This window comes from Felis catus, chromosome F1, assembly GCF_018350175.1.
Source record: "Felis catus isolate Fca126 chromosome F1, F.catus_Fca126_mat1.0, whole genome shotgun sequence".
Classification (NCBI taxonomy): domain Eukaryota; kingdom Metazoa; phylum Chordata; class Mammalia; order Carnivora; family Felidae; genus Felis; species Felis catus.
Genome location: NC_058384.1, coordinates 43,003,562 through 43,016,047, shown reverse-complemented (window position 1 = coordinate 43,016,047; position 12,486 = coordinate 43,003,562). Strand labels below are relative to the sequence as shown.

Genomic DNA, 12,486 nt, shown 5'->3' with positions numbered 1-12,486 from the left:
GTATTTGAAGGGTACCATTTGCCACAGGCACCAACTTAGAGGAGACAGGGTGCCAGGCTAGGGGAGCATGAATGCACACCACTCTGGGCCTTGGGCAGCAGTGAATTTAAGCAGGAGGAGCTGCTAGGAGGGGCTGCTGAGCATTTAAATACCATAATGACTCAAACCGATATTTGTATACAAACGTTCATAATAGCAGCATTATTCACAACAGCCAACAGGCAGAAACAACTCAGATGTCCATTGACAGATGAATGGATAAACAAAATGTGGTCTACCTATACAATGAAATGTTATTCTGCTTTAAAAAGGAAGGGAATTCTGACACTTGCTACAACATGGATGAATCTGGAAGACATTATGCTGAGTGATCCAAGGCAGGCACGCAAACACTACATGATCCTACTTAGATGACATACCTAGAGCAGTGGGATTCCTAGACACAGAAAGTAGAATGATGGCTGCCAGGTGCCGGGAGGAGTGGGGCATGGGGAGTTAATGGGTATGGAATTTCAGTTTGGGAAGATGATAAGTTCTGGAGGTGGATGGAGGTGATGGTTGCACAACGATGAAAATGTATCTAATGCCACTGAACTGTACAACCAAAAATGTTGACAATGGTAAACTTTGGCATGCAGATTATAAAAAGGTTCTTAAGCTGAAAACAATCAAGACCCAGAAGACTCTGGAAGAAACATTGATCTCTGCCTCCTACATATACACAACGGCCTAAAAGAATTTAGTTTCTTTTCTCTCCTTGAAGAAACAAAGATGTTCCAGGAGAAGCTCTATCACCACAGATAACTACGTTATGATATAAACTAGATAGGGGAGACAGGGAGGAACTTAGTAAGGCCTGATTGATCAAAGTCTTCCACGGCCCATTGTTTCTGAGTGGCACAGCAAACATTAGTTTACCAAACTCTTTTTTCATCTTCCTGTGAATTGCATTCCTTCCCTTTGAAGTCCCAGACCCCTACCCCTTCTCCTTATATATTTGCCTGACTGCCTTTGGATTTTCACGTCTGTGTGGATTCCCTATATGTATGAAATTAAATTTGATGTTCTCCTGTTACTCTCTTTCATCTCAATTTAATTCTCATTTCAGCTAGAAGAATCTTGACGGACATGGAAAATTTCTTCCTCCCCAACAGTGTATTTTACCACAGAGAAATAATGATGATGATGATGATAAGAATAAGAAGAAAAGAAAAAATACCATAACGACAGCATCTTGGCTTTAGTTTTTATCCCTTTTTCCCAAGAGATAAAAGCACCCTTAAAATATCCTTAAAATATGCTCATTTGCAGAGATGATGGGATCCCAGAAGGGTTATGCAAATTGCAGCAAATCCTTAGCACTGTGTCCTTCTCTACCAGGTTGGCACTGGGTCTTGCCACTATGTAAGAATCAGTGTCATGTGCTACCCTTCCCTCCTGCCCCAGGAGAGGAGAAGCTGCAGACCTGAGCACAAGGAGAAGGGTGCGGTGTGGTCAGCCCCCGTCCCCAAGACAGCCAACAAGCCAGGCTCCTTATTTGTCCTCCAACACATCCTTGCCAGGCAGGACACACACAGGCTGGACCTGAAGTCTGCTTCCTCTCCTTCCTTGACTCTCAATTCATTTAAAAGAACCCCTGAGTTTCAGGGGAGCAGCTTTCATACCCACCTAGATGCAAAGAATGGCAGCGACAGTGGTAACAAAGCCTGTGGCAGGAGAGAGGCCAGCTCAGTTGCCTGTCTACCGCCACATTACCCAGGCTTTCCCTCTCAGAACCCCACATCCATTTCTCATGGTCGAAAGTCATCCCCCACATCTTGAGTTCTGCATCCACAGCCCAGAATTCCCCCAAACCTCCTCTCCCTACCATTTCCCTGGAGTCAGTGCCAAAGCAGAGGGAAGAGAGTGATCTTTCTCCTGCCACAGACCCAAGGCAGCAGTGGGCTAAAGGGCTCAAGAGGGACAGAGAGGGGGCAGAGATGGGAGATCCCCTGGCAGGGGCCACGCCTGTGCAGGAGTCTCAAATAACTTATTCTCCCCTGAGGCTTATCTATCCCTAGCAGCAACAAAGACCATATTGCACACACATGGATATCCAGAACAGGCAAATCAATCTATAGTGACAGAAAGCTGCTCTGTGGTTGCCTGGGGCCAGCAGCTGGGGGGGGGGGGGGGGGGGGGGAGACTGCCTGCAGATGGGATGAGGGCATTTTCAGGGGTGATGAAATATTCTATAACTTGATTGGAATGGTGGTTACATGGGTATATGCATATGTCAATCTCATCTGACTATACCCTTACAATGAGTACATTTTATTGAATGCAAATTATACCTCAATACAGTTGAATTTAAGAGTGAAAAAATTAAAAACCCTAAGAGCTCGGGTACAAGAGTCACATGCGTTAGTAGTAATTTAGAAGGCAGATCTTAAAGGCTTATGCAGGAAGACAATGCATCCCAAATGACCGTGCATTTACCAGGCGATTCTATGATTCTACGCTGAGTCTAAAGGGCCTGAAGACCCCTCCTCCCTCCACCTCTCCCCACCAACCCCAGAATTTCACATTCAGGCAAACAAAGACCCCATCAGACCTCTCCTCAGGCTGCTGAAAGTTGAGTTCCAAACGCTCCTCAGAACTGGTTAATCACATCCTGTCTTGGGTAGAGATTTGTTGGTGGGGGGCGGGGGGGACAGGGCAGCTGGCACCTACCATTGGCTCTTGGGGTATGTTTAGGCCCATTACCATGTCACTTACAACGTCTTCCTCTACAAAGAGCCCCCAGCAGGGGAGCTGAGGGGCATGGGGAGGGAGAGAGCCCTGAGAACAGCCCAGAGCCTGGAGATTGGAGGCAGTTACTGCTATGGCTTGTGCAGGTTTCTGGCCCTCAGGCCTCTGGCGCATCTGCAAACAGTTTGCAGAATGTTCCCTCACAGACTGTTTTTAGGGAGGAAAAGCACTTTAACTTTCTAATACTGTATTATTCAGGCACTTCCAGATTCCTTATTCTGTTTTTTATTCCTCTTCTCCCAGCAAAACACAGTGTTTTCCAGCATGTGTGGTTTGTGGGAAGCTGATGGCTTCAGCAGTGTGGCTGCATTGCTGGCCCACCCTGGAGGCTGATAGACAGTGGTTCAAGGTGGGGGGGGGGTCTCCCCTTTTCTCTTCAGAGGTCCACAACCAGGGAATGGGAGTTGGGAGGAAGGGACATGAGGAGGACACTTGGATTTGTTCAGAGTCAGAAATCCAGCTCCAGGGTAGTCAAAATTCAGATGTGTCTTCATACATTAACATGTCCTGTCCAACCCACCTTCCTCTTGAGGATACGTGGTTCTAGGAAAAACAGAACCACACTCAAATCCCGGCTCTCCCACTTAATCACTGTGTGACCTAAGGCAAGTCACTTAACCCCTCTGTTTTCCCTTCTACAGGTAGAATGGGGATTGTGGTATCTGACTCATCAGGTTGTCCATGAGACTGCATGAGGAGATACATCAAAAGCACAGGGCAGTGACTGGGGCAGCCAGAAAGCATTGTATCACCCTCCTCACTTAACTCCCTCATTCTGACCCTGCTCAGTCTGGAGCCAAGTGGAAAGTTACCTCTCCTTTTCAAAAATGATCATCAATGTGGGGCTGACTCTATCACAGGGCCCTGCTTTAAGCTTCCTATGCCAGAGGAGCAGTATGCAGCATTTGCCCGGAGATGAGAATGTGGGTCCTTAAGAACTTTTAAATATCAACAGATGTTTGCTTTAGGCGTGCAAAGTGTCCCTGAATCCCTGAGAAGTAGAAACTGGGCGATGTTCAGCCCAGGGACAGGGGAGAGGTGGGAAAAGGAGAAGGATGCTGGCAGAGAAAGGAAAGGGTCTGGGGCAGATGCAATCAGGACAAGGGGCCGAAGAGGTGGAGAGAAGAAGGTGAATGAGGGACGGTGGGCTGGATGTGCAGTGCTTGGAGGCAGGCCCTGGAGAGCCCATCACGGGGCAGAAGGGAGGGCAGAATAAAACCATGATTCAACCCCAGGCCCCCGAAACCGCTGGTAACGGCCGAGCTGCGGGGAAGACGTGCGAAGTCAGAAACAGGGAATAAACCAGAAGTGGACTCTTATCTCTGTAGACCCAAAATAAATGGCGATGAAGGCAGCCCAGGGAGCAGGGGTCCTGGACCCTGAGCACGGGCCTAGCACTGGCTCCTCCAGCTAAAGGGAACGGCAGCGGGACACAGCCAGAGGACCGCTGGGTTATTTAACCCGAGTCAAGGTGAGGAGCAGAACTCCTGGTGCTTGGTGAGGCCACCTCCCCCATGCAGGCCCGGGACCCGGTGTAAGACAGTGGGGGGGCTGGGTGGGAGAGAGACCGAAATGGCTGTACGGCCCTGGATAGAGGGGTCTTCCTCCCTCCTCCTGTGCTAAATGACTTCACGGATTAGTTCATTTACCTTCACAGAGTCCAAGAAACAGGTGCTATTAATGTCACACTTGACAGATGAGGAAACTGGGAGGTCAACCCGCCAGGGGTAGAACTCGGACAGGAGCCCAGGAAGCCCGACACTGGAACCCATGTGTCTGACCACTCCCACACACCACCTCCAGGTGCTGGTGCACTCGCTCCTCACTGCACAAATCAAGGGAGAAGAGACAGAACTCCCACCCCCGCACGTCCTTCTCTGAGGCTGCCCCCATGGTACAGATCGGGGTGACAGAGGGCAAGAAATGGGGTGAGTGGCCCTGCAGGTGCCTGGCTGAAGGAGCCCCCATCCCACCCAGATGGCTCGTCAATTCCACCTCAGCTCGGAGAGCCCCCAGCAGCGGTCCCTAAGCACACGTGAACTATAGATGCTTACATCCTATGGAAGGGGTGTGGTTCCAGGAACGGAGCCCTAGCAAAGCCATGGATTTCTTTCTGGGTGAACGAGGCAATTCTGACCTAAAGACCAAAATGAAAAGCCTATTAACCAACAGGCTGCTCCAGAGATGCCTCTCTTGGCATCTCTTGGCTTCCTCTCCCTACCTGGTGAATGCTCAGCAACCTCCCCCCTGCCAGCCCTTTTTCCAGGTGCCAAATCCCAGCTGGGTGCTTGGCGTGCCCGGAGGCTGCTGATAGGTCACACCCTATGCTACTGATGCGTGGTCCAGCATCTCTCATGGACAGGCCCCTGACAGAAAATCCCTGGCATGGTCATCAATTCAGAGTCCAGGCTGCAGGATGGCCCCCTCCTGAAGTGCTAGATGCTTCTCAAAGATCTCCAAGGAAGATTCCACACGACCCCTCTGCTATTGGGAAGTCCTTTTTTTGCATTTGATCTCAGTCCATCTTGTGTTTTCCAAAACAAAGCATGTGGCTGCCTTCTACTGGGAGGCAGCCCAGCCCAAGGGCTCAAGAGAGCAGGGGCTTGAGCCAGGATGGACCACTGGCTTGGTCATGGACAATGGGACACTGGGCAACATGCTTAACTTCTCTGGGTCTCTGTTTCCTCAATTCTAAAAGGACAGCAGCACAGATTGTTTGTTGGGAGGTTGCAGGAGACAACAGATGTCAAGTACTCGGAGAAGTGCCTGTCCCAGGATAAATTCTCAGGGAGTAGTCGCCTGTTACAGTTACAGTTGCCAATGGCTTTCCCATCCCTGGGAAAGACCACCTTGCCTACCCCTCCTGGTACACACCGGGTATGTCTTCTCGAGATGGGAGTCGCCATGGCATGACTCAGCCTGCCTGCCTCTCTGAGGAAGGTCCTTGTCCCTGTTCCTGCATCGTCCAGGAACCTCCTACAGCAACTGACAACCATAAAACAGTCAGTAGGAACCCCCAAAATCTTGGTGGAAGACGCCAGGTCATTCCTCCAGGCCAGGTGCCCAGCCGGGCGGACTGTAGTTGGGTTGACCGTGCACACTCCCACTCCTGACCTCCAGAGGTGTCTCCAGCTCTGGTGCCCTCTCTTAGTACAACAGCATCCAGGCTGGCACATAAATCACAGAACAGTGCTCCTAGGAGCATGCAGATGCTTCTAAAAATAGTCACCGCCTCTTCAGACCGTGGGAGGGGAAGGGAAGTGACTGTCCACAGTGTCTGCAGGCGTGGAGAGCCCAAGTTGGAGCTACAATTCCCTGCAGGGCCACCTCCTCACCCCACAGCCCTGCGACCAGGATCAGGGCAGGCCATCCAGGGATGCAGTGCGCTCAAGGAAGCCTGCATTGTTTGCTTTGTGCACTCGGGTAAGGGAGGGGCCTGCACAGCTCCGAGACCCTGACACTGCCCTAGGGAAAGGTCTGGCCTGCCTTTGGGGAGATTTTCCCTTTCCGGTTTGAGCCTCCAACAGCCTAGAATCAGCCCATTCTGGCTCTAATGCAGCCTCAAACCTTCCTGGGTTAAGTAAGGTCACAGAATCCTCAATTCAAACAAAAAGTTCAAGTCACTGAGTCCGAGCCCTGCCCCAAGGAGCCATGTATCCACGAGGAGGCCAAGAGAGACAGTCCCTGCCACCGGCCTCCTTCTCCCTCCCAACTCCCAACCAAACTAGCACGCAGTCCTTCGAGCTGGTTTGAGAAGGAAATGTTTCCTAAATCAGGGGAGCTCCGGGCCAGAGCCAGTTACAAAAGCCAAAGGGAGCGCCATTAGCTCCTGACAGAGTCGGGTGACCCACGTCTGCCCGGGGCCCTGCTTCCCTCTTGTTTTGGCTCAACTCTAAGTGAAGGGGGACCAGGATTCCCTGAATCAGAACCTGCTCGGCATCCCTAGAAGCTGGCGGAAAGCAAAACCGCTTGCTCTCCCTCCTTCCCAACCAGCAGCTTCTGCGTTCCTGGGCTGAGATCCAGAGACGCCAAGACTGAGACGGACAGGCTCGGCCGGAGGGAGAGGGCTGTTTTGGGATGGTGGGGCCCAGAGCCAAGGGCTGGGGGAGAGAAAGGGGTGGGCTCAGGAAGGCTAACCCAGAGGGACAGGTCACAGAGGTAATACGGGCTTGGCAATCAGAGGCACAGCCCGAGTCCCCCCTCCGCCAAATGCTCTTCAGCACCTCACCTTCCCAGACACCCGTCACTCCTCAGGCCGAAGCTCCCCTGCGCAGCCTTGTCCCTTGCCGCTCTGCCCTGAAACTGCAGCTAACCCCTCATTATCGCTTCTCCCCCTTCTGGCCTGCTCGCTTCATGTTCCACATGCTAACACCAGGCCGGTCTGCTTCTTGCACGAAGACCTTGCACACAAACACAACTCCAGCATCGTCAGGAAATGAGGAACCGTCCTAGCACAGGCCACTCTGGAGTCTTTGAAGGGCACAGCAGAAGGACTCACCCGGAAGGAGGAACGGGGTGGGGCAGGAGGCCAGGAGCAGGGTGCAACGGACTACCCCACCTGTCTCCTGAACGAGTCGAGCTCCGGTTCATCCAGTGTCGTCTCAGTCTCCCTCCATGGGGACAGGTGGGGATGGAAAGCTAGGAGTTTCTTAGACCCCAGGCCATTCCAGTGGGCAGACGGAGGCCTGAGCAAAATCCCAGCTGGACCGTCCCCCTGGGCGCTGGTCTCAGAGCAAACGCAGCAGCCCTGCCCTGGGTGGAATCAAAATAATTCCTGGTTTCCCTGCTCCTTGCCACCTCCCACTTGCCACCTCCCCAGCCCTCCGTGGCAGAAACAGGGCTTTATTATCTCAAGCCCACCGCGTCCTCTGAAAGTGCTGTGAATGGAATCCCACACAATACACTCGTTTATTAATAACCACTCAGCCCCCCGCCCCCACCACGGCTTGCTCATTCGCTCCCCGCCGGGTCCCCCTCATGCATAATGGAGGAGTTATGTGGCCCATGGCACAAGCCAGGCTGTGCTGCTCAGGCTCTGAAGGGATAGACCGAGAGAAGTACCAGGCTGGGCCAGGCTCCCCGAGGCAGGGGTGGGAGGAGGAGCAGACCCCCCAGTTAAGACGAGGAGATGTAATGTTTTGTGGGTGGTATCGCCCCCCCCCCCCCATATGCATGCCCTACCCCAACCCAAGCCGGGATGACAGCAGGTCATGTAACATTTATTCAACACCCACCCCGCCCATCCAAGGCCCCACAGAGGACCAGGGCTCTCTCAAGGTCAACATCAGCCCACTCGTCCACTTCTGCTCTAGGGCCTCAGGACAAACTTCTCTCTCTTCTGCTCAACAGCCCATCACTACATTTGACTGCAGCCATGTACCTTCCATCCAACACTCCAAGTCTTGTCCAGACCGCACATCTCCAGTCCTGCCGGCTGCCCCCCATGCAGCTGCTTCCATCCCTGCACTGTCCTGTTCCTCTTGTGATGCCACACTTCTGACGGCCAGCCTTCCTCTCTTTTTAAAAAAAATTTTTTTGACGTTTATTTATTTGTGAGAGACAGAAACAGACAGAGTACGAGTGGGGGAGGAGCAGAGAGAGAGGGAGACACAGAATCCGAAGGAGGCTCCAGGCTCTGAGCTGTCAGCACAGAGCCCGACACGGGCCTCGAACTCACAGACCGTGAGATCATGACCTGAGCCAAAGCCATACGCTTAATTGACTGAGCCACCCAGGCATCTCTCAGGCTTTCTCTTTAAGTGTAAAGGCCAGCCCCCCCATCCTGATGGTAAGAGTGTGCCTTGCTAACATTCTTCTGGAGGGAAATCTGGAAATGGATCTAAAAGTCTAAAAATGTTTATGCCTTGTTTCATAAATTCTACTTCTGAGAGTGGATCTTCGGTAAATAATCATGGATAACTAGAATATAAAAGTGAGTCACACAAATGTTGATCAGAATATTGTTTATAATGGTAAAAAGTCAGAAACCGTGTCAACAGCCATCACCAGAGGAAATGATAAACTATGGCATGTCCATGGTTTGGCAGGAAGTAGCATGTGACAATAAGGGTTCTAGAGCCAGAGGGCTGGGTTCAAAATCTGGCTTTGCCATTTACTGGCTGTGTTACCTTGGACAAGTTAGTTAGCCTCTCTGTGCCTCACTCTTTTTTATTTGTATAATTGGGGTAACGATAGTATCAATCTCAAGTAACAAAATTCGATGAATGATAGTTCAGGACACATATGACAAATACCAAAAAAAAAAAAGAAAGTTGGATTCTTAGTACTGTCATAAGCCATGAAATATTACATAGTTATTAAAATGATGAGATAATGTAGAATACTGTTTTATTTTATTTTTTAATATAATTTACTGTCAAGTTGGCCAACATGCAACGGTTTTGGGGGTAGATTCCCGTGATTCATCGCTTACATACAACACCCAGTGCTCATCCCAACAAGTGCCCTCCTCAATGCAGAATACTATTTGAATGATATGAAAGACTATTAAGTGAAAAGAGCAGACTGCAAAAACACAGTAAGAATGGCTCTTTGGGTGGCGAAATCATGGATAATTTGCGTTTCTTCCTTTGCGCTTGTTTATATTTTCTAAATTTTCTGCAAAGAACACAAGCTACTTTCATTAACAGGCAAAGGTATCTTAACAGTATGGTGCAATCGCCCGCACACGAGACAGCCCTGGTTCCGGATGCTGCCGTTCCTCTGGGGAAGCTCACCTTGCAGTGAGTGCCTCTCTGACCATCGAGTCCCATTACTGCCTCATACTGAGCTTTAAGTCAACAGTGTAGCCCCCTGGACCCAGCTCCCTCCTGCCCCACAGCCTGGCCCCAGACTGGCCTTTTCCCGGGGGGGGGGGGGGGGGCTACTGTCGAGCCATTTCTCGTCCTTATAATGAACTCGGGCTAGTGGAGTTTGTAAGAATGTGGGAAGGGTAGCTGAGAAAGGCACAACCAGAGTGGAAGGTGTTGGCCCTTAGGTTCAGAGCCAGAAGAGAGGGGAGCACCCCAGGCTGGGGGGGGGGGCAGAGGGAGCCCGTTTTCCATATCAGCAGGGTAGACGGGGTTAAGGGAGAGACCAGATTTGTCCCACATGGAAGAGGAACAAAAGGAGGTTAGATTCTGAGGATCAGGCAAGCATCCAAATGGGGGTGCCCAGCGGGTAGGGCTGTCCCATTGCTTTGGAGTTCTCCTGGTTTCTGGAGGCTTCTTTGGAGGCAGCCATACTGGCCAATCGCTCAGAGCCAGCTGTGTCACAGCCCCCTTCTCAACCGAAGGCGATCCCCCCACCCCAACCCACCCCCCGCCTAGTGCAGAATGGGGAGCGGGAAGGGGGTGGCAGCCAGAAGGAAGGAAGGCAGTAGGGAGCCGGGGGAGCTGCTCGGGCTGGCCGGCCTGAATGTGGGTCACATTCGCAGAGGACAGCCCACACCAGGACAGGACGGCTGGGGCCGTGGAAACAGCTGGTGTGCCTGCAGGAGAGCTCCATCCCATCCCAGGTCCCAGGCGGGGCTCCCCACCCCCACGCCCCGCAGGCTCACCCCCCTGCCACCCGCTGCCCTCTCCTGAGAGGACACGTGTGCCAAGCCCAGTCCGCCCGCTCTTCCACACCAGAAGAGATCAGCAATAAAATGATCTGGGGGACGGCTGACCTTGCCAGAGTGTGGCCAAGGGACTGCCTACAGGGACAGGCTGGGTGAGCCTGGGGCCCTCAAACTGCAGTCGTTAGCTGACTGCTGACTGTGCCGGCTAAGGGTCTAGTTCCCTCTCTGGGTGCCTCATGATCACTTCCTGGGATGGAAAGTGAATTCCATCACAACAGGAAATTTGCAGTCGTGAAGTATTTCGTCTGAAGGATCTGAGCAGCACTGCGGGTGGCCCCTGTCAGAGGAGCTGTGGAAATCCCAGCGGGAGAGCCCCTCTGTGGGCCGGCCCGGCACTGAGACCCCAGGATCACACGGGGCTGGCAGTGGCCGTCCAGAAAGAAGCCATTCAGCAGTGAGCTGGGAGGACACAGTGAGGAACCCCCACAGCAGCACGGCCCGAGCCCGCACCCACTTGAGTCTGTGTCTGCCTCTGCTGTGGTGTGACTGCTTCGTGGCTGTGTCTGTGCTTGTGCCTTTGAGCATGCGTTTGGGAGTCCGCAGAGAAGCACATAACCTCTGCGCCCCTGGGAACCTCTTCAGTTCCCTGAGCCTGAACACTTCAGTTCCCAAGTGTGTGGCCCAGTGAGTATGAGCAGTCTGCTTGGCTGTGTATGTGTAACTAAAAGTGTATCACGGTATGGATAAGTCTACCTGCTTGGCTTGGTGGGTATATGTGTATGTCTGTCCCATAGTGTGTGTCTTGTATGTGTGACTTATATTATTAGTGTGGTTTGATATGTGTGGGTACCTGTGTTAGGGTATCTACAGGTGTTCCAGGACACGTACGTGGTGTTGAATGCAGGTGTCCTTCAGTTTTCAGGATAGTATCTTCTGTCTATGTGAATGTGAGTGTGTGTGTGTGTGTGTGTGTGTGTGTGTGTGTGTTCGGTAAGTCTCATATATGGACATGTGTTTTGATGTGTGGGTCTCTTGCATGTGTTTGTCCTGGTTCCTATATGTATGTTTGTAAGTGTGTATGTCTCCTTTGATGTGTGAACTGTATCTGTGTTTCTGCCCATGTGTGTACATGTGGGTGCAGAAGCAGAAGAGGATGGGGCAATCCCGTGGTCTCCCTGCATTACCAGAATGTTCTCTGGTCAGGAACGACACTGAATGACTCATCCCCAGGCAAACCCTGCAGGGGCTCCCTGTTTCTGCAGAATAAAATTCACCTCCCCCAGGCTGATATCTAGGAAACTCCTTGTCAGCATCCAGTAATCCGACGACACTTGCTTTTCTCCAAGTGCCTGGAAGAGCCCACCTCTACCTCTGCTTTTTATGTTTCTTTTCCTGGGGTTCCCTCTTTTCATTTCTGCTCAACAAAATCCTACTTGTCCTCTAAGGTCCACTGTCAATGCCACCTCCTCCAGGAAGCCAGTTCAGCCCTTTGGCTGGACAAGAACATTTCGGCCTCTGGTTTCCAAAGCACATTATGTATACCCCTCACTAGGCACAGATCTTGCCCTCCTTTATTACAATGATACGTGCAAGTATTTCTTCCCCTGTTGGACGATGAACAACACATAGGGCTTCATCCTGACCTTTGCAGTTCCCAAGGTGCCCGGTTCCACGTCTGGTACACAGAGGCCTGCAGTAAATGTTTACTGAAATATATGACTTGAGTTTGGCCACCCGGCAAACTGAAAAAGGAGAGAGCAATCACTGCCCTGGGTAAACTGGGTAAACACAAGCCCCGGTCTGAGAGCCTGCAGGGCTGGGAACAGCCATTTACCCTCCTTGGACTCAGGCTGCATCCGAAGGAGCTTCTTCTAGGAGCCAATGCCGAAGGTCAGATGGAACAGCTCTGCTAGCTTCTTCATTCTTGGGAGGCAGTTACCTAAGAACTGATCTCTCTCAGGAACTAGGCACAGCTCCAGAAGCTTCATCCACACTGGCATTCATACGGCTGACTGCTGCAGCCAGGACAGAGTCCAGTTACCAATTTTCCTTTGGCAATTCTACACGCACATTCCAAATTCCAATGTTCTCTCGTGTAGGCTGAGCTTTGGTGCTGGAAAGATGCGGCCCACCAG

The 12,486-nt window shown here is 51.7% G+C and overlaps 1 protein-coding gene across 18 annotated transcripts in view; it reads right to left on the bottom strand.

The window, feature by feature from the left end:
- The window catches only part of NFASC (neurofascin), a 183,556-nt gene that overhangs the window by 137,049 nt on the left and 34,021 nt on the right, over positions 1-12,486 (bottom strand). Inside the window, exon 1 of one of the 18 annotated variants that reach the window (XM_011291070.4) lies at positions 7,289-7,543. The exons of the other annotated variants lie outside the window; for them this stretch is intronic. Coding sequence (XP_011289372.3) covers positions 7,289-7,380 — 92 coding nt within the window. The 5' untranslated portion in view covers positions 7,381-7,543. Of the gene's footprint in view, positions 1-7,288; positions 7,544-12,486 lie in introns of those variants that run through there. 18 annotated transcript variants of the gene reach the window in all.